Below are 21685 nucleotides of genomic sequence, written 5' to 3' on the forward strand. Positions count from 1 at the left end.
TATTGGGGTGGTGGTGGCAGAAGGAATTCAGCAATCCTCCTGCTGTGGACATTCGGGGGGGTGGGGGGAAGGGTTGGGGGTTCCGGCAGGAGGGAGTGGGGGAAGGGTGGGAGAGAAAGAGGGGGGATCACAACACCTGCTATACAGGTGCCAGCCAATATTCAAAGTCAGCACCCACATAGCTAAGTGGGCAGAATTAGGAGAGCTGTAGAGCTGTCCTAAATTTGTCTGCTAAGCTATGTGGATGATGGCAATGAATATTGCCGGTACCCACATAACCTCTATGGTCGCCCCCTAGAATCATACATCTCTTTACCTTGCTATGCCTTGTTTTCATTTTTGAAATATACGTAATAAAAAGAAGTAAATTAAGGGCTCCTTTTACTAAACGGCACTAGAGGTCATTAGCACAGGTTGTGAGGTAAAAGCTTCGATGCTCATAAAATTCCCATGAGCATCAGAGCATTTACCTCACCGGCCTGCGATAAAAACCTCTAGCATCGTTACTGAAACCCAATGTAAAGCTGTTATGCCATCTGAATTTTAGGAAACTGAATATTTGCACTTATATTAATTTGCTAATAAGAACAATGTGAAGGCTAACCAAAAGTTTAGAAGCTACAGTTGTTTTAGAATGTCACACCTGTTTTATGCCCTTTTATCAAGCTGTGGTAGAGCATTTTAGCACTGGCCAGTGAGGTAAATGCTCCACCGCTCATAGGAACTGAATGAGCATTGGAGCATTTAGCTCTACGGCCAGTGTTAAAACGCTCTACTGTGGCATGATAAAAGGGGTCTTAATTCAGTAAGTAGGGGAGACAAAGCTGTAGAATAAAGTGCTCTGATACAGCCAGTGAATAATAAAACACAAGCAATTCAGCCATTTTGCTTCAGCATAGCCATGTAAAATATTTCCTTTTGGCCCCTACATCTCGGGGGGTTATTGTAGCGACCCAGTGGACTACATGGTTCCTCCAAAGTTTGGGCTTTGAAATCAACTTTCCCAAATCCCAGCTACAACCCTCTCAGACTTTACAGTTCATAGGCACTGTACTGGATACTATGCAACTCAGAGCATTCCTTCCTCAACAGCGTTCAGATGCTCTCATTCAACTCTGCCCTCGGTCACATGGCCTCTACAGTTCACGTGACTCCTTTTGCCAGACAATGAGCTGACAAAACAAGACAGAAATGTAACTCTTTATTCGCTGAATAAAGAAAAAACCCAACAGCTATCTATGGGGCAATTTTTATAGAAACTGTAGAAGTATAGTATATGCACATTTTCAAGGGGAAATGTTACACAAAAATAGCTTCTGTAAATTTGGGCTGGCAACCACAGCACATTATATTTTCCTGTAAAATGGAAAGAGGGAAGTCAGGCAGGCATTTTTCAAAGATGCATTTTTGCAAATAAAATGCTGTTTTACCCAAGGAAATTACTTTCAAAATTGTACTCCTCGGAATCAGTCCTCTTACAGAATTCTAACAAAAGCGCCAAGGAGGAAATTCTGTAAGGGCTGCTTATAGTTAGGTGGTGGCAGGCGTTTGAAGTATGCCTACTGGCACATAATTTGTTTTCAATCCGCTTTAAGTGGCGTGATAATTGAATGCACCATTAAAAGCCAATTACAAAACAACCCCCAAAAATAGGCAGTGCTAGGCGTCTTCTGCAACTGATGCCCTATCTCTGGCGCATAGCAACACCTGATGACGCCTAATGTGGAAGGAGGCGTGGTTAGGGGCAGCGCCAGAATTAGGCATCCCTAGGCGTCGCTATGCATGATTGTCTGATGCATCTAGGCACCGGAAATGTAGGTCTTTTAAACCTTGGCCTACATGTCCGGCACCTAGGGTCTGTGGTAGCCACAATTCTGAAAATGACACCTGTTGGTGATTGACACGTGGCAGGCACTGCTTCAAGAATCCGCCCCTAAATGCATGTCCAGAAGTAAAGTGTCATACCTAACGGTGTTAAAAAAATTTCAATTTCATTTGGTTTCAGGGTTTGGTTTTTTTTTGCATTGATTATATTATGAGAAAGCAGTTAAGAAACCAACACAACCATATTTTGGTCCTGCAGAGGCATGACAGCTTAAAGAACATGTTATCATATATAATGATTAATGACATTTGCATTTACTGATTGCCTAATGTACTGATTACTGATCAGATCACACTTATGTAAAACTTTATGCAAGACATTGTTTTAGGCAGATATACAGCATTCAGAACTCATGTGTATATTCTAAGGAGAAATGCCTGACAGATTTTGAACTATTTACTGACATAGTCTGACACATGAGTTATATAAAAATAAGTGCTCCTTATGATTGATGTTTACCGGTATTTCAAAAAGAGAATTGCAAATAATAGAAAAAATTGTATACTAATTTGTCATTACAGGAAGTTTGTAGATCGATGAGAAAGACCAGAGTCTAAAAGGCAGCAAATACAGTGAGTCATATTTGATATATAGTGACAATCATGTTTTATGCTGTTGACTGCTGTGGTCTTTTCCTCCAGTCAGTTAAGCCGAGCCTGGGATCTTCTATTATCTGTTGCTATGACTTATCATAATCTTCATGTTTCCTATTTTGAGAGAGTATTACATTCTCTTTTCTTACTTCCAGATTTTTAACATTTAGAAAAAAAACCAACTTTATGATGGTTATTTTAGAAGCATCCTGATATGTAAATATCAGCATTTGAATGTCTGAAGATGATCTGACAATTAAATGGTATTTCAAAAACAGGGCCTATTCACATATGGGGTAAGCTCAGTAAATGTAGATGGCAAGAGATGCTAGGATTAGGTATGGCCTTTAACAGAGGGAGCAGATGCTTCCACACATGTGGGGGCAGGGGCAGGCTCCTTTAGCCCTCGCTTGCTGCCCGCTGTCTTCTAACTTGCTCCCTGGACCCTCTTCTGCTCTTCCCAGCCTGCTGCCTCATCTTCAGCGCTGCCAGGAGCCCCCGCAGAATCGCTGCTGAGCCGCGATTAAACCTCCTGCCTGCCCTGGGATTGTAGCAGAGCCACGACCCTGCCTGCTGTTCTCCCCCACCCCTTTGGTCGTCACTGGCTCTGGCCTTGCAGCGTTGCCGAGTTCGACGGTGAAACCGCCGCAGCAGAGTTCTACTCTACTGCACATGCAGCGGCACAGAAGCACAGTGCACGAAGGCACGGAGTTTCAAGTGCGCATGCGCGCTAAGGGTTTTATTATAATTGATAGACAGTGGGAAGAATGACATCATGTTAACACAGTAATGACTCAGTTCTAAAAACAGCACCTGAAGTTAGTCGGTGGCACCCTACCACTGTTGGTGGACAACAAACAATTCCTGAATTATTGGGGCAAGTAAGTTGTTCAAGATGGATCACTGAGGTTTGTTTCTCCACTTCACAAACTGTTTCATTTGAAAGTGAATGCATTACCTACGAGTTACCCAGAAAAAGTAGGCAAATCAGGGGAAGTACAGGCAGCAGTGTTAGGGAGGAGTGGGTGGCTGCAGTATTCAATGCCAGGACCCACACAGCTAAGTGTTGAATTTAGGACAGCTCAAAGGCTGTTTAGCTATGCAGGCCCCAGCACTGAATATTGGCTGGGACCCGTATAACTGGGGGAGGTGGGGGGGGGGGGGTTGGCCCCGATCCTCTGAAAAGCCTCTCTCCTCTTTTCTCTCCCCCAGCCCATGAATCAGTAACCCATCTCCACCCCCCCCCCCATGCGGCCCAGGTAGGATCTCCCAGGGTTACCTTTTCTCCTTAGTGGTCCAGTAGAGGTACTGGGGTCAAGAGTAAAGCCCCCTAACTCCTGCTCCTTGCCACTGCTAAGATGAAATGGCTGCCACAATTTGTCACAGCAAGCATATGGTGGAAGGGTTGCTGACTCAGAGCTAATTTAGCCATTGACAGGCAGTGTTTAAAAAAAACGATTACCACTGCTGGCGGAATATAGATGCTTTAATTTGAGTCCATAAAAAACTAAATGCTTATTCTTTTTCAGTACTATAGAAGTGTGTAGACAAAGAGAAGACAATGATGATTATAAATAGTAGTACCAGAAATAGTTGTAAACTGTTTTCATGTGTTCTTTATTCTAGATGCTTACTGTACTATTTAAACATTTTGTTGCCTATTTACTAAACTGCAGTACGGCTCTGCACATAATGCAACCTCCACAGAATTCTATAAAAAGTGTTAAAAATTGCATTTAAATGTCAAATTTGGGCATACACTCAATTTGTGCATGCAATTTAATTGAATGAGCCAATTTGTGCTGATACGTGGAATCTTAATGAACAATTATTTGTGCTAATTGGTTTTAATTAAATTTTATGTGTAGGTCTAAAAAGGGGACATTGTAATGGGAGAGTCATGGGTGGATCAAGAGCATTTCTGCAATTTACACGCATGGAAAAAAGGGGGATCCATACTTAAATTAGGCACAGTTCTCAGTGCTAAGTGCTATGCTATGCTATAAGCAGCGCCAAACTTTGGGCACTATTCCATGCTATTTTTTCAGTGCTGATTTTTAAGTACCATTTATAGAACTGAGTCCCTTAAGTGCAAAATATAAGGTGCAGTAAGTACAAAATCTGTGTAATAAATGTCAGGCAATTGGAAAGCTGCCCTATAGTTATACACAGGACAGTCACCACACTAGACAGCATTACCTGCATCGGCAGATAGCATAAGTGCATCCATGTTATCTGTTGAGACATTAACACAGGCCCTGGCACAAAAAGAAAAAAAACAAAAACTTTTTGCAGCAATGCGACCTGACCTAGCAACCCTTCCCCCCTTCAGCCTTCCACTGCATACATTCCCCTCCTGATGAGTAGCCTGCCCAGAACACATTCACCCTCTGGGTCAGAGCCCCCCCCCCCCCAATAAAAAGAAACACCCCTCTCCAACAGACTTTCCAATACCACACTTGACTCCCCACCCCCAACCAAAAACACTGTTACTTACCTAACAGGTCTTATCTGGAGACAGCAGGCAGGTTTTCTCACATATGGGTGACGTCATCCATGGAGCCTGGCATGGACAGTGAAAAGTGCACTGGCACTTTAAGAGCTTAAAAGTTTTCAGTCTGCCTGCGCATGCGCGAGTGCCTTCCCGCCCAATGAGAGCTTGCGGTACCTCTGTTCCGTAAGCAAGCTAAGAAGCCAACCAGGGGAGGTGGGTGGGATGTGAGAATATCTGCCTGCTGTCAGCAGATAATACCTGTTACGGTAAGTAACTGTGCTTTATCCTAGGACAAGCAGGCAGCATATTCTCATATATGGGACTCCCTAGCTTACTGCAATGGGATGGAGGGAGAGTTGGCCATTAAGAAGAAAATAGATTCTGTGATACTGCTTAGCCAAAATGATTATCTCTTCTGGAATAAGATTCTAGACAGTAGTGAGATGTGAAAGTGTGGATTAAGGACCAAGTGGCTGCTTTGCAAATTTCATCAATAGAAGTGGATCGTAAGAAAGCCACCAAGGCTGCCGTCACTCAAACTTTGTGTGCCGTCACATGTCCCTTGAGTTGCAATTGAGCCCGAGCATAGCAGAAGGAGATACAGTCCGCTAGCCATGTGGAAATAGTTCTCTTGGTGACAGGTCAGCTCAATTTGTTAGGATCAAAGGAGATGAACAGTTGAGGTGGAGTCCTGTGTGGCTTAATCTTTTGCAGGTAGCATGCCAAGGTACACTTACAGTCCAATGTATGAAAAGCTGCTTCTCCAGGATGAGAATGAGATTTCGGAAAGAAGATTGGAAGCACAATGGATTGATTCAGATGAAATTCCGTGACAACTTTTGGAAGGAATTTAGGATGAGTGCAGAGAACCACCTTGTTATGGTGAAATACTGTATATGGTGGGTTGGAAATCAATGCTTGAAGTTTACTGACTTGACGAGCAGAAGTGACTGTGATCAAGAAAGCCACTTTCCAAGTGAGGAACTTGAAATGAGTCGACACTTGTGGCTCAAAGGGAAGCTTCAACAACCTGCCAAGGACTACATTAAGATCCAAGTTTCAGTGGAGGTTTGGAATTTAAAAGTCCTTTCATAAATCTAGAAACCAAAGGATGAGTTGCCAGAGGTTTATTGTCGACAGAAGTATGGAAAGTACTAATAGCACTGAGGTGAACTATAACTGAAGTGGTTTTGAGACCAGAAGTGGAAAGATGGAGAAGGTAATCCAGAACTGAAGAAAGTGAAGAGGATAAAGGATCTTGATGATAAAGAAAAATGAGTCCACTTCTGTTGATAGCATTGCTGCGTAGATGGTTTTCTGGATGCAGCAATAATGACTTGAAGAGAATCAGAAAGATGAAAATCTGTTGAAGTTTCACAGAAAGGTTCCAAGATGTCAAGTTTAGAGACTACAGATTGGGTTGTAACATGGACCCGTGACTCTGTGTGAGCAGAGATGGAAAAATCTGTAGTGGCATCGGATTCTTTTCAGTCAGCTAAAGTAGAAGGGAGAACCAAGGTTGTCTGGGCCATTGAGTTGCTATCAGGATCATGGTGGCTGATTCTCTCTTGAGTTTGACCAAGGTCTTCAGAATGAGAGAAATTGGTGGAAATGCATAAAGGAATTATTTGTCAGACCAATCCAGGAAAAATGCATCTGCTTCGAGACATTTGAGGAGAGTATTGTCTGGAGCAAAACTGAGGCAACTTGTGATTGAGAGGAGACGCAAACAGGTCTATCTGTGGAGTTCCCCATAACTGGAAGATGTGATGGAGTATTTTGGAATTGAGAGTCCACTTGTGTGGCAAGATATTCTGATTCCCTTGGACATATATAACCTTTAGAAATATGTTGCAAGGAATCGCTCAATTCCAGATATGTTGGAATTCTTGACAAAGAGGGGGAGAGCCTGTACCGCCCTGTTTGTTGATGTAATACATCACAACTTGGTGGTCCGTTCGGACTAGTACAATTTGGTTGGACAGAGCATCTTGAAAGGTAATGAGAGCATTTCGAATTCCAGCTTTTAATTCCAGCAAGTTGATGTGTAATGATTTCTCTTGCAAATTCCAAAATCCTTGCATCTTGAGACCGCCTAGGTGAGCTCCTCAAGCATACATGGACACATCTGTGCTGAAGACTCTTTGATGTGGAGGAACCTGAATGAGTAGACCCCTGGAAAGATTGATCGGATTCATCCACCATTGGAGAGACTTTTGAAGAGATCTTGATCTTTTTGGATAAAGGGTCAAAGGCTTGAGACCACTGAGATGCCCTGAGATGTAGATGAGTGAATGAGGTAACATGGACTGTGGACACCATGTGGCCTATGAGTTGCATCATTTGGCTGGCTGGTAATGTTTGCAGGGTGGAGACTTGATTGCAAAGATTAATTATATTGTCTTGTCTTTGTTGAGGAAGATAAGCTCATAACTGATTGGTTTCTAGTATGACTCCTATAAATTGAAGACGTTGAGAGGGTTGTAGCTAAGACTTTGGAAAATTTACTTCGAACCTTAGCTGTTGAAGAAATTCTATGGTTAGGTTTGTTGCTAAGGAGGAGATGTGGATTTTATTAGCTAATCGTCCAGATAGGAAACACTTGAAGACCATAAGTTCGAAGTGTTGCTGCCACAACTACCAAATATTTTGTGAATACTCTTGGAAAGGATGCCAGGCCGAAAGGAAGAGCCTTGTATTGATAATGTTGATGAGCTGTTCGGAATCGAAGGAACTTCCTGTGGTCTGGATGAATGAAAATGTGTGTAAAAGCCTCTTTGAGGTCTAGAGAGCATAGAAGGGGATATTAATGTTGCCAGAGATAACGTGCAAAACTTTTCCCTGACGAGATATTTGCTGAGATTTTGGAGGCTGAGAATTGGACATATACCTCCCGTCTTCTTTGGAATTAGAAAATACCTGGAGTAAAACCCTTGATTTTTCTGGGTAGGAGGAACTTCCTCTATGGCATTGAGTTGGAGTAAAGAATCTATTTCCTGAAGAAGAAGGGATATCTGTTGAGATGTAAGAAAGGACCCCCTTGGAGGGTGGTTTGGAGGAATGGATTCAAAATGAAGAGAGAAACCCTCCTGTATGACTTTTAAGACCCTGGTATCATTGGTAATGAGAGTCCATCATAGGTAAAATGCTTGAAGACAGCCTCCGATGGGAAGAGGCTGTAAATGTGTTACATGGACTATGCTTTCCTGAAGCAGGTCAAAAACACTGAGCTGGAGTGGTGGATGTTTGCTGCTTCTGAGATCTTTGTTATCTCTGTCTCTTCTGAGATGGTGGTTTGGTCGAAGAAAAGGCAGAAAACTGTTTTGTATAAGAATAGGAAGTTGGTTTCCGAGTAGGCTTAGCTGACTGAGACTTCTTAGTTTTGTTTAGAATATTCCAACTCTGCTCATCTTATGTAAGCTTCTGCGTGGCAGATTTGACTTTCTCTTCAAAATGTTCCTCTCCCACATCTGGCCAAGAGGTCTTGTAGATTTATGTCCATATTGGAGACCCGAAGCCAGGCAAGTCGTCTAATAGCTATGGTCATGGCAGAAGCTCTGGTTGAACGCTCAAATGCGGAACGAGCCATATCCCTTCAGGTTTGTAGCAGAGAATGAGTGATATGTTGGAACTCAGGAATATGGGCAGATGGAAATTATTGTTCAAATACTGTTATCTTCCTAATTAACTATTTGAAATAAAAAGAAATAAAGAAATTGTAATTCAATAGTGTGTTGGATAACATGGAATCTGTCCATAGTTCTGCCCTCACGACCTGGAGAGGCTGTGGCATAGACTCTGGAGCTAGATAACTTTTTAAGGGTAGATTCTGCCAGCAATGACTGATGCTGAAGTTGCTGTCTTTCAAACCCTGGACATGAAACAGTCCTATAGAGGGAATCCAATTTTCTGGGAGCTATAGACCCTGAGTGGAGTCTCCCAATTTTTTAGAAGAAACTCTTTCAAAAGATTGTGAAGTGGTAATTTTAAAAGCTCCTTGAGAGGTTCCTCAAAATGTAACACCTCCAGCAGTTCAGCTCTGGGTTCAATGCCTGCTTCTAGTTTTACAGGCAGCTCCATACTCAACTGCCTAATAAATTTGGTAAAAGAGAGCCCTTCAGGAGGTGATCTTCTCCTAGGTGGAGAAGACAGCTCAGAGGGAATTCCATATGACTCAGGAGTTGCTCAGAGGGAATTTCATATGATTCAGGAGCTGATAAATTACCCTTCCACTCCAAGGTTTGAAGAATCTCTGCGGTACTGACCTGAGGAAACTGAAGATAGAGATCGTCGGTACCAAGATGAATGCGAACATGCATGTTTCGAGGTGGAATAATTAGACTGAGAACGTTGATATTTAGAGGAAGAAAGTTGGTGCTTCGATGAGGAACGATGTTTCAATGAAGATTTTTGGTGTCCCAATGAAGATCTTCAAAGCCTCGATGTAAAGAAAAACATCAGTGTCTCGATGGTGATCGATGCTCCGATGGAGAGGATTGTCGATGGCGTGATTGAGAACGTTGATGCCTTGTGGAAACAGAAGGACACTCCAAGGACGAGTGTTGCCATCAAGTTGAACGTTGATGCAAAGCAGAGTGACATGTATGAGTCGTGTCTACAGAGGTGCCTAAAGGAGCATAAGGTTAAAGTAGGCATAGTAAGAAAAAATAAATCTCAAACGAACTTGCTGAGGGAAGGCAACGCAGTACTAGAAAACACAACTCCACAGAAAATGAAGAACTGAGGTACCACGAGCCCTCATCGGGCGGGAAGGCACTTTTACATGCGCAGTGCGGGCAGAATGAAAGCTTTTAAGCTCTTACAGTGCCGGTGCAATTTTCACTATCTGTTCCGAGCTCCGTGGATGATATCACCCATTTGTGAGAATATACTGCCTGCTTGTCCTAGGATAACCCTAATTCCCCCTCATGACTTACCTGGGGGTATCCATGATACTGTAGTGGATGGGACGGGAACAGTTCCCCTCTGCTCTTTCCCACATCCTCTGGGATTTAGAATGGCAGATTGATCAGCAAAAGGTACTACCATAAGACTATCACTAGGGGTAAAATGTATCACTTTGAATCCCAGAGGCTACAAGACTGGAGGGGGCTACTGTGCTCCTTAGCTGTACTACCAGGATACTTCCAGGTAAGTTCTGGAGGGTTGAGTATGGTATTGAGGAAAACGGCCTGTTCAAGTGGAGGTTGCTTTTGTTGGCAGGGGTCCTTAAGGGGCTTCTGATTAGAAGGGGGATGATATGTGCGGAGGTGCTTCTGATCAGAAGAGGGGACCTTGGCCATGTGCTACTGTCTTTTTTCTTTGGTCAGCTGGTGAACTGACAGCTGGTAGAGCAGGTATATTTAACACCATCTCACCCACTTTTTGAGGTTGCATTAAGTGGAGACACTTACCTGCTCTAGCATCACCCCAACCCATGCTAGTTACCTAGCATAGGATTTAACCACACTGGCTGGTGTCAGTGGTAGCTGTTAGCATGGGTCTGTTAATAACGCACACTGTCACCCAAACCAACTGCTTAACACTATTTAGTTAACATGTTCCTTTGAGTAACTAATTAAAATCATGTGAAAAAAAGAGGAAAAATAGATAGAACATGCTTATTTACCTTTAGTCTTAAAGGAAAAGTTGCAATAATTGCAATGGTAGGGACGGACATCTGTATGTGTACGAATGTGCTTCTTTAACATGCTGGGCTTCTTACAACGTATTCCACACTCTTCACAGATGTATTTCCCCCTCCCTCTGCCACGAACATATATGTAGTCTTCATTTGACTTGTACCTATAAATTAAAATATTCACAAGTAGATCATTAAATCAAAGACACAACTCCAGTCTATGATAGACCAGTTGAAGTACAGTACTCCCCCGGAATTCGTGGGGGTTCCATTCTAGGAACCCCCGCAAATTTTGAAACCCCCCCCCGAATATGATTTTTAGGCAGGGGAGACAGGAGGGCAGCTGGAGAGGCAGGAGAGAGCAGCCAGAGTGCCGGCGAGTGAAGGAAATCACTCGCTGTATGCTCCAAACGCCTCTTCCTGCACTAAAGTTGGGCCTCAGCAATCAGGAGCTGCTTTGACACGCAGCTCTTGATTGGTAAGGCCCGACTTTAGTACAGGAAGAGGCAGTCGGAGCATACAGCGAGTGATTTCCTTCACTTGCCGGCGCTCTGGCTGCCCTCTCCTGCCTCTCCAGTTGCCCCCTCATGCCCAGTCATTCGTGGTCAGAAAATACCGCGAATGATCGGGACTGTGAACTGCCGAACGTGAATTCGCGGGGGAGCACTGTATTAAGAAAGCATAGGATTAAAAAAGTGGCACACCACAAAAGCCATTCTGGCTGCTATTCAAAAGTGATTTAAGCAGGCAGGAGTCTCTCCTGCCTAGTTAAATTGCTTATTACTGCCTAAGTGGGACCATGGTTAAAATGTGAGCCCGCTGGATGTAGTGGTTAGAGCTACAGCCTCAGGACACTGAGGTTGTGGGTTCAAACCCTGCGCTGTTCCTTGTAACCCTAGGCAAGTCATTTAATCCTCCACTGACTCAGGTACATTAGACAGACTGTGAGCCCACCAGTACAGATAAGAAAATGTATCTGATTTGTAACCTGTTCTGAGCTCCTTTGGGAAGAGAGGCTAAAAAACTGAGTAAATAAATACTTAGAATACCTCCCTAATATTTGATATATTATAGACCACTTTGAAATCTGCAGAGGACATTGATAACAATGACCATATTCAGTGGCATTTAACCGGACAGTGCCACTGAATATCTCCACAGATTGGCCAACAAAAACACAGGCAGGTCAGGGCTGGTATACGAGATGGTACTGGGGAAGAGCTGGGGGTATGTAGGTGCCAGCAATATTTGGGGTGGTAAGGCAGGGTTAGGCGTCTGTCCATTAGGACAGTCATGATTCTATATAGGATGCCTGTGTGCGATTCTCAAAAGCTGCTTAGGCAGCTGCTGAGACCAGACATCCTATACAGAATCAGGACCATTGTGTATGGTTCATAAAATTATAAAACAACTGTGATAGTTTTAGAAACAGTTGTGCATTGTTTATTAAACAAACTAAATAATTTACAAATAATCACAACAAACATTTGAAAATGCACAACTAATTGCATATTCTTAAGTTCCACGGGCAGTGTACCTAACCACAACCTTTGAAAGAGTTAGCCATGAAGTTCCTTAATCATCTGGGGTAGAGAATGACACGGTGACAAAATTCATCACCGTCCCCGTCCCCGCGGATAACCGAGGGAAATAATCCCATGTCATTTTCTAGTGTCTATTTTAACCTCGGTCTTTCTACACCAGCATTCTTCAAAGCAAAGCTTGCGGGTCAGTGGTTGTGGCCATTCATACTCTGATTCTTATGTGAGCCAAGGATAATGAAGCCATTGTGACATCACTGATGTGATTGGCTCTTAGGCACTGGTGGAATGAGGCATTATGACATCACAATATCTGCTCTGGATACCAGAGACTGTCATTCTGTAATGTCTATTTCAACCTCAGTCCTTCTACACCAGCATTCTTCAAAGCAAAGCTTGAGGGTCAGTGGTTGTGGCCATTCATACTCTGATTCTTCCCTCTCTCCTTAAAGAATGACATGAAGATGGTTTCCCGCGGGGACGGGAACGGTGATGAATTTTGTCACCGTGTCATTCTCTAATCTGGGGCATAAAAGGCCAGCCTGATAAGTGAAAGAAACATAAGCTGCACTTTTTCTGGGTACGTATCTAAAATTAAAGAATCACCTTCGATTAGCTGATTCAACAAAGCAGTGCAATCCTTTCCTAGAAACAAAATTTCCTGTGGTGCTTGGTTTGCAAATTGAGGTGGTTCTCTGAAGCCTCACTAGTTGCTGATGAGAATGCAACTTTAGAGAACCTGCACCGTTTTACTGAACTGGTGATTTGAAGGTTCAACTAGTGAGGCATATCTCTTGCTTGATTTGTCTTTCATTTATCAAGGTAGCTTTTTCATGCTCTGCAAACAAAGAGATTGGCACTGTTCTGGAACTACATGGAAAGTTAAAAAAATACCATCTTGAAAGCCAAGAACAGATGTATTGAATGCATTAAAAAGGGTGTCAGGAAAGATAAATGACTGCTGGCATGGTTAAAAGGTGAGGAAAAAGCTAATATAGCCAAAAGAACACCTTTCAAAAACAATGGAAAGTGGATCCAAATAAAAAAAAACAGGAAAAATCCTAAGCACTGGAAATTTAGATGCAAAGTGTTGATAAGGTATGCTAAAAAGAGTATTTGTAAAGAAGCCTGCCATAGAAGCAAAAAGTACACATGAAGCAATAATCCCATGAGAATCATTTAGACGCGGGTGTGCAACCACAGTCCTCGAGGGCCACAACCCAGTTGGAGTTTTCAACATATCTCATGCATATTCATCGTGGGAACCTTGAAAAATGACTGGGTTGTGCCCTTCAGGACAATGGTTGCCTTCTCCTAAGTTAGACCATTAGATGATGAAGGGTTAACAAAGGGGCACGAAGAAGGACCAAGCCAAAATGGAAAGACTAAATTCTTTGCGTTTACAGAGGATAGTACTGAAGAGTTAGCCAGGCTTGAAACTGTTTATAACTGATGATTCAAAGGAACTGAAACAAATCCTGGTGAACCTTGAAGATGTAATAAGGAAAAATGACTAAAATATTACATAGATCAGATAGTATATATCCGTGAGTTCTGAAAATTCAAAAATAAAATAGTAGGAGATGAGAGAGAATAACTGCGGGGAAAAGCCATGCTCTGCCCATGTAGCCAAGTCAGGGCCAACAGAGCCTGACGGAAGGGAAGGGAGTTCAACTTTTCAAGAATGAGGGATCAATCAAATGGTGATGTCATCTTGAGTGTCAACCTTTTGGCTATTTAAATAACAAATCTGCATGACGTGCAACCAAAGGGGCATGCTTAAGCAGAGGGATTGGTGCCCTTACAGTGTCAGTTTTGTGCCTCTTCACTATTTTAAATTTAGGGCTCCTTTTACAAAGCTGCGTTAGCGGTTTTAGCGCACGCTTAGCGCGAGCTGCATTGCTGCAAGCGCCAGACACTAACGCCAGCATTAAGCTGGCATTAGTTCTTGGCACGTAGTGCAGGGTTACCGCACGCGGCAATGCAGCGCGCACTAAAAACGCTAGCGCACCTTAGTAAAAGGAGCCCTTAGTCGGAAAACAGAAACAGGAAAATGATTTACATATGCCTTTTTATAGTCACATGACGTATACATTAATTTTACAGCATATATCCTGTCATTATGAAAGCCTAATGTGTATGTCAAGCCATCACAGAAATTTATACACTCAGGCCTGGATTCTCTATAGGGCGCCAATATCGGTGGCCGCTGATCGTGCGTCCCTATAAAGGATTGCGCCTCAGTGAAAGATAAGTACCAGTAAAGTAGGCCAGAGTTTTTCAGGCCTACATTTCTGCCACCTATCTTTGTCTAATGCCTAATGCCACTTCCAACATTTTCAATTGCCAATATGAAGACTTTGCAGCATATGGAATAGGCAGCGTTTATCTGCAAGTTTACTAACTCACCTCATCCCTGATGAAAGTGTTTTGAAACGAGATATCACATCAGAGAGGTGTATGTAGCTGCAGAGCAAGATAAGTATATGATCTATAAATACTAAATGCAATGAACAGTTTAATTTATGAAAAATATATAAAATATACAAAAGAAAGTATTTAAGAAGAAGAAAATTTTAAGATTAAGTTATAAGAAATTAAGAAGAAAGCAACAAAAAAATATACAAAATAATTTTTCAATAGAAGAAAGACGAAAGGGACTAATGAGGAGTCCAGCCAGCCAGAGTCTTATGACCCAGCTCTGAAGCTTCCGTGGTACTAACTGAACTAAGTTTGTGATCAGTTCTCAGTATGCTCTTTGGTGTTGATTTATAATTATTTAGTAACTTCCAGCATTGCTCATGCTCATAGTGGTGTTCAGTGTCTAAATCGCCTATGTAGGCGCCAGTAAGCGCTTTAACGCTTCCGTTTTTTTGCTGCTTTAAACGGCGTTTGTTAATTAACTTAGGCACCGGCAGGGCGCCTGCCGTCGCCTAAATTTAGGAGCAGTTTCTAGAATTTCCACCTCAATACCTTTAGTGTATGTGTTACTAAAGGTATTGATCAGATTGACAGATTCAATTCTGGCCACCTTGTTGGGCAGAATGGATGGACCATGCAGGTCTTTATCTGCCAACTTTTACCAATCTTGAAAAGCATTAAAGGAAATACCATTCTGCTCAAGTTGAGACATCATATTTCTGTGGTACTCGACACTAATCAGGATGCACTTTTAACTGGTCAGAAATATTTCTAAAGGTGCATGAAACACATCTATACAGAGTATGTGCAAATGTCTTATGCACATTCACTTGCACATACTCGGGGGCCGGTGCCTACATCGGCTAACGCCTCCATAAATGGCGCCGGCCATGTGTCAATCACATGTAGACGCCGTTAAGAGAATCTCAGCTTAGGCACTGGTAAAGCAGTGTTTTGCGGGCCTACATTACCGGCACCTATGTTTGATGAGAATCATGTCTACAGAGGCACCTAGCAGCACCTAAGGTCATTTCCAGCATAAACCATGCCATTAGGCGCCTCTGTAGACACGATTATGGCATCCTTTTGTTAATTGGTTTTAAATGATACAGTCAATTACCGTGACAATTCAGTTAGGCGGTGGTAGGTCGCCTACCACCGTCTAACTTACTGCGATGTTTAGAGAATCTGGGTCTCAGTGCAAAGTTTCTCATATACATGAAGAGATATCCTGAAAACCAGACCAGCTATATTTGCCTCTAGGACACGTGGTGAGAAACCATGGCCATACTTAATGTAGCATTACAATTTTTCCAGTTATTTCCCAAAATAGCCATGTAAAACTTCAGGTTACATGGTAGAATATGAATGTTTTCTTCCTGAAAGAACTTCTCTATAAGCACACCTGTAAAACATGTGCCACATATATGACTTGCAATATAGGGGGCAATATTCAAAGGGGTTTCACTGGGCAAATGAAGCTCCAAACTAATTAAACCCCACTGGCCGGCCTCTGATATTCAACAGTACTTAACTAGGTAGTGCTGCTGAATATTGCCGCTAAGGGCCAGATTCTACAACAATTGCTGAAAGTTAGGCAGTGGTAGCTGCCTTACCGCTGCCTAACTTAATTGATTTAATTGGGTTTAAGTGGCATGATAATGGGTTACACCATTAAAACCCAGTTAAACCCTCATTAAAAAAGTAGGCACTGCTACACGGCCTCTGGGACTGGCGCCTAGGTTCCTGGTGGCTATCGACACATAATGACGCCAAAGCCCAGAAGTAAGTGTGGTTAGGGGGTGGCGCTGGACTAAAGCATCATTCTGGAAGCGGCACCTGTCAGTGATTGACATGTGGCAGGCACCACTTACAGAATAAGAGCCTAAGCGGCCATCATTTAACTGGCGAGGCCAGTACAGTCCATGGACAGACTTGGGCAGATTTGCAACTTACCAGATTAGAAGCAACATACGGTCCACTAGCCAGCTAAATAAGTGGATACATTTAAGACAGCAAAACAACTGTCCTAATTTTATGCAAGTTAACCAGGCGTCGGACTGAATATTGGTCGATATCCAGTCAACTGGGTTGCCACACATCAGGATATTCAGTGCTAGAAGCCATGCATGCCCCCCTTCATTGAATATCTGGGTCATTTAATGCCATGGACTGAATATAGGGCTTATAGGGTTGGATGTTTTGTACAAAGTCTAGTACGCAAAGGCATAATTAGCTCGGGTTTCTTTCTAAAAATAAATTTAATTAAATCAAAATCCTTACCCTCCATCAAATATTTTAACCCTCCTTGGCTCAGTTTTTGTTAGGAAATTATCTTTGTCTTGCTCAGTGTTTGTTTCAGAGTTTTCTTTATCAAGGTCTCCTTTCGATTTTTGATTTACTAGAAGCTGAGAGGAAAAATTAAAAATTAGATAAGAACAACATTAAAACTAGAAATGTAATGATTCAATTTATTATTCTTTATTGTTGCAATAAGAGAAATACAAAAATTAACATTCAACATCACAAGGAATTAAAAAATTTATATGGTATCTTTCTAGCTGGATACTTGCATTCTTCTGTAGAAAAAAGGTAGAATATGCTTAATTTAATTCTCTGTGCACAAATATTATATTTTAATATATATAGAAAAGGCAATAAATAAATAAATGCAGGATCAAAAACTAAAAGCACTAATATTCACAAACAAACCCTAAGATGCAAGGCTCTGCAAGAAGCACAACCCCCAGAGAAAAACAAACAAATGCATTTCTTTCTGAACAGAGTTAGGACAGACAATTAAGGCAGATGTAAAATCACTAAATAAAAATAAAAGCATTTCCCCTACCGTTGTTGTCTCTCTCCCTCCATGTGCCTTGCCTTCTGGCCTGGTCAATGGTGCGATCAACGCAGGGTCTTCGGGCCGGCTCCCTGAGTGCTATATTGTACAAAGCTGTGGGAAGTGGTTCCTCGCGCATGTCCTGCGCCTCATCTGCACGGGACGTGCATAGGAGCCTTTTCCCACGGCTTTGTGCACTGCAGCACTCAGGGAGCCGGCCCGAAGATGCCGCATTGATCGTACAGAAGACCGTCGGCTACAGAACAATCTCTTGGGCCTGATGGAAGTGCCAGCCCTGTGGACCGACAGAAAATTTTTGCAGACCGGTGGTTGAAGAACATTGCTTTAGAATACACTCAACCATGCATAAGTTAGGATCAGGTTGTAGTTGGGTGTAAATGGTCACACCTCAGTTTAGTTATAGGTCCCAGCGATAAACCTCTATTCTATAAACCAAGACCATGTTTAGTAAATTTTTTTGGACTCCATATATAGAATTTCCCCCAAGATGTGTGAAATTTGCACTAAAAGACATTTATTCATAGGATATTTAGGGAGGATATTTAGGGAGGAATTTATCAATGTGTGTTACCATTAATATGGGTTATTTTTAGCACAAGTTGTGCTATTTTAGCACAGGGGCCCACTGCATTTTCCAAAAACTAAACAGGTTAAATATATTTACCAAAAAATGGTATCAAATCGCCAACATTTTACAACTCGCACTGATATCCTTTTGTTGAGAAATTATATTCCTGACATCAGTTCATCAATGATGGTTTTGTTTTATGGACTGGTAATATTGAAGAATGTAATCGGTTTGTGAGGTGGTTGAATTCATACAATCCCCACATGCAATTCACAGGTGTTCCTACTGTACAATTTAATTTTTGGATGTACAAATAGATCAACCCAACAATGGTTTTAAAACATTAGTATTCAAAAAGACCACCGATTGAAACACATTTTTAGGGAGGGATAGTAGGCATCCGAAACATTTAAAGGAAAGTTTACCATATTCCCAATTTTTAAGACATCGAAGAATCTGTAACGAGTTAAGATTATAGACAATCTAAAAATTTAATGAGAGATTTGAAAAACAGGGGGTACGATCAGAAGCTTCTGAGAAAAGCATATCGGAGAACAAAATAAAATGATGCAGGATGGTGATAAGAAGCAAGATCAATAAGATGTGTGCACTGCCATTTTGAGATATGATCATGCCAGTCCCATAGTCAATAGAATATTACATAAACAATGGAAGGTGGTAAGAGCATAAGAAATGCCTGCACCGGATCAGACCCGGGGTCCATCTAGTCCGGTGATCCGCACACGCGGAGGCTCAGCCAGGCGTACCCTCAATATGTCACTCGTATCCCTCAATATGTCCTGCAAGAAGATGTGCGTCCAATTTTCTCTTAAATCCTAGAATGGTGGTTTCCTCCACCATCTCTTCCGGGAGAGAGTTCCAAGCGTTCACCACTCGCTGTGTGAAGCAGAACTTTCTGACATTTATCCTGGCCGTGTCCCCTCTCAGCTTCAGGCCATGACTTCTGGTCCGAGTCTGAGTCATATTTGCCAATGTGAATAATGCTGTTTCTTGCTCACCATCCTTTCCCCCTGCTGGTGAGTGAGCTTGCTCCATTTTGTCGATTCCTTTTAGTAATTTAAAAGTCAAACCCATCCTTTTTTTTCCATAATTCACATTTGAGAATTGCCTATTCAAATGTAAATAATTCAAAGAAGCTTCTGCGTTCCTTATATTCCCCATGGGTTTTTAAAAAAAATACAGTAATAAAATCTGTTGGAGATTACGAATGTGGGACATTAAGAATTGTGTGATCAATATATAGTCAAAGAGTTTCACAAACCCTGTTGACAGCAAGGTATATCATTTGAATCAATTCAATAATTGCAATAGCAAGTATTCTGTGTGGCATAGTGGTTAGAGCTACAGTCTCAACACCCTGAAATGTGGGTTCAAGCCCCGTGCTGTTCCTTGTGACCCTGGGCAAGTCACTTAATCCTCCACTGCCCCAAGTACATTAGATAGATTGTGAGCCTGTTGGGAAAGAGAGAGAAACTGCTTGAGTACCTGATTTGTAAGACATTTTGAGCTCCTTTGGGAGGATGGACTAATAAACTTGAAACTTGAAAAAAATAAATAATAAATAAAATATGCCCTGGCGATAAGATCGATGTTGGCAAAACAAATAGATGTTTGAAGATCAGGTTCAATTAACATATGTAAATCATATTGAAGCACCCTTTGTGGAACACTGCAAAGAATATAAACATAATTTCAATAGTTTGAGGTTCTTCATTATTGACATTGTGGAATATAACAGAAGTGCGGACCATGACAGAATTTTATTGCAGAGAGAATGATGGATCCATAGATTGAAATCTTTGCAACCAACAGGATTAAATAGGCATATTGTGTAAAAGGTGTTTCTGTAAAGATATTTTTGTATGCTGATAGTGTGCCACGGCATGCTTAAAGTTCAAGTCCCTTGAATTTTTTTGATTGATTTAAGATGTCATGACATTAATTATACAGATTGGTTGGTTAGTGACAACATTTTTCTTTAATTGCCATTGCCATGTTTAAAATCAGGATAATATCCAGGACATCAAAATGTAAAATGCTGGCAATTTGATGCTGTTTTTTGGTAAATATATTTAACCTGTTTAGTTTTGACAACGCATGTTATTAAAAAACACTTTATTGCCAGAGATTTTTAATTTCACTAAGCTATGTTTTTGATATCATTAAAGGTTCATTCAATCGATATGAAAGCAGAAACTGCAGTACGCAGCCTTTTTGAACTGAATTGGATTGCAACAAGATCTTTTGAATCATTAAAGCCCTGATGAAGCTTGTGAAGTGAAATGGCAGAGCCTCCATTGGGATTAAGCTAAGTGTTTCATTTTTGAAAAAAAATACTTTGATGCAAATTTCTGGTGTGGGCAGTTTCATATTTTTTTATGAGAGGTATGATATTATTTCTATTATTGGCTTTTTGAAGTAACCATTTATATGTATATATGATTTACATGTGTAAATGCCACTATTGCTCCAAAAATGACATATTTACTATAATTACTGTATATGGTAATCCAATTTAAAAGATTTTCAGGAAGGTAATATAATTTTAAATACGTCAATCTCAAATATAATAGATAACTGTAAATAAAACCCATAATTCACCCACATATCACTCAACCAACACATAATATACAAATTCCTAGAAAAAATCTACAGTATGCAAAATATCATTGCACAATAGTCTTGCTGAGCCAATAACAATATACAGTAAATAAAAAGATACCTGTCCTAGAATTCTCAAGAACCTAACCGTGATTAATTGTGGCACCTGTTTCAGTGTTAGCTCTTTTTGATTTTTGAGAAACATAAGCTTAACTCATAGGCATAGGAACAGGGGGTGGAGGAGGGGAAGGATGGCACAGGGGCCAGGATCTCCCCCAAAATTGTCTGTAGTAACAGGGTCATTGGGGATCCTTTGGGGATAGAAACACCAGCGGAAGCGGTGGTCTCAGCACTCTCATGGGAACAGTATCTTGCTGCTGGCCAGCATACCCGCTAGTTGTCTCTCTCTGCTGTGTCCCTTCCACAAGACTTACTCCTCTCCCCCACCTCCACCCCCACATCTACCTTGAATTTCTAGTAAAAGTTGCTGGGTAGCAGAACTGATTAACAACGTCGCCCTGCCGTCGGCCCCAGGACCTTCTCTCCACTGTGGCCCGCCCCAGCAAACAGGAAGTTTGCTCTCTGCAGGCCATTGTGACCTACACTCTCATATTAGATCCCTAGCATTCACTTATTTTATGTTTCCATGATGTTTCTCAGTGTCCCAAAATTTATATGTAAGCAACATGTTCCAGGTATATTCTCAGTACCCTATTCTAATCGAATATACAATGTATTACTCGAACAATACCAAATAGGCTCAAGGCAAGTTACAATAGAAAATAAAAACCATACACAATAAAACAAATAAACCAATCCATAAAGTTTAAAAAAAAAAAAATATATATATATATATATAATCAAATTAAAAAAGTCTTCGGTTTTTTTTAATGAAAACCTAAATAGCTAGTTTCAGACCTTCATCTCTGTCCTATCTCAATTATATTGTAGATGTACTTTGTAACCCGTTCTGGGCTCCTTTGGGAGGACGGGCTAAATAATTGAATAAATAAATAAATAAATTTACCAATGCAAATCATGTTCTTATGTTCTTATTCCA

General features: G+C 41.5%; 1 protein-coding gene across 4 annotated transcripts in view; it reads right to left on the reverse strand.

Annotated features, from left to right (window-relative positions):
- Nucleotides 1-21685, reverse strand: part of HIVEP1 (HIVEP zinc finger 1) — a 365398-nt gene that overhangs the window by 50855 nt on the left and 292858 nt on the right. For 3 of the 4 annotated variants that reach the window (XM_033934663.1, XM_033934665.1, XM_033934666.1), the window contains exons 5-7: nucleotides 16859-16983; nucleotides 14564-14620; nucleotides 10602-10777 (exon numbers count right to left, since the gene is read on the reverse strand). In XM_033934663.1, coding sequence (XP_033790554.1) covers nucleotides 10602-10777; nucleotides 14564-14620; nucleotides 16859-16983 — 358 coding nt within the window. The remainder of the gene's footprint in view (nucleotides 1-10601; nucleotides 10778-14563; nucleotides 14621-16858; nucleotides 16984-21685) is intronic. The other variant, XM_033934667.1, reaches the window with a different exon arrangement.

This window comes from Geotrypetes seraphini, chromosome 2 (genome assembly GCF_902459505.1).
Source record: "Geotrypetes seraphini chromosome 2, aGeoSer1.1, whole genome shotgun sequence".
NCBI lineage: Eukaryota > Metazoa > Chordata > Amphibia > Gymnophiona > Dermophiidae > Geotrypetes > Geotrypetes seraphini.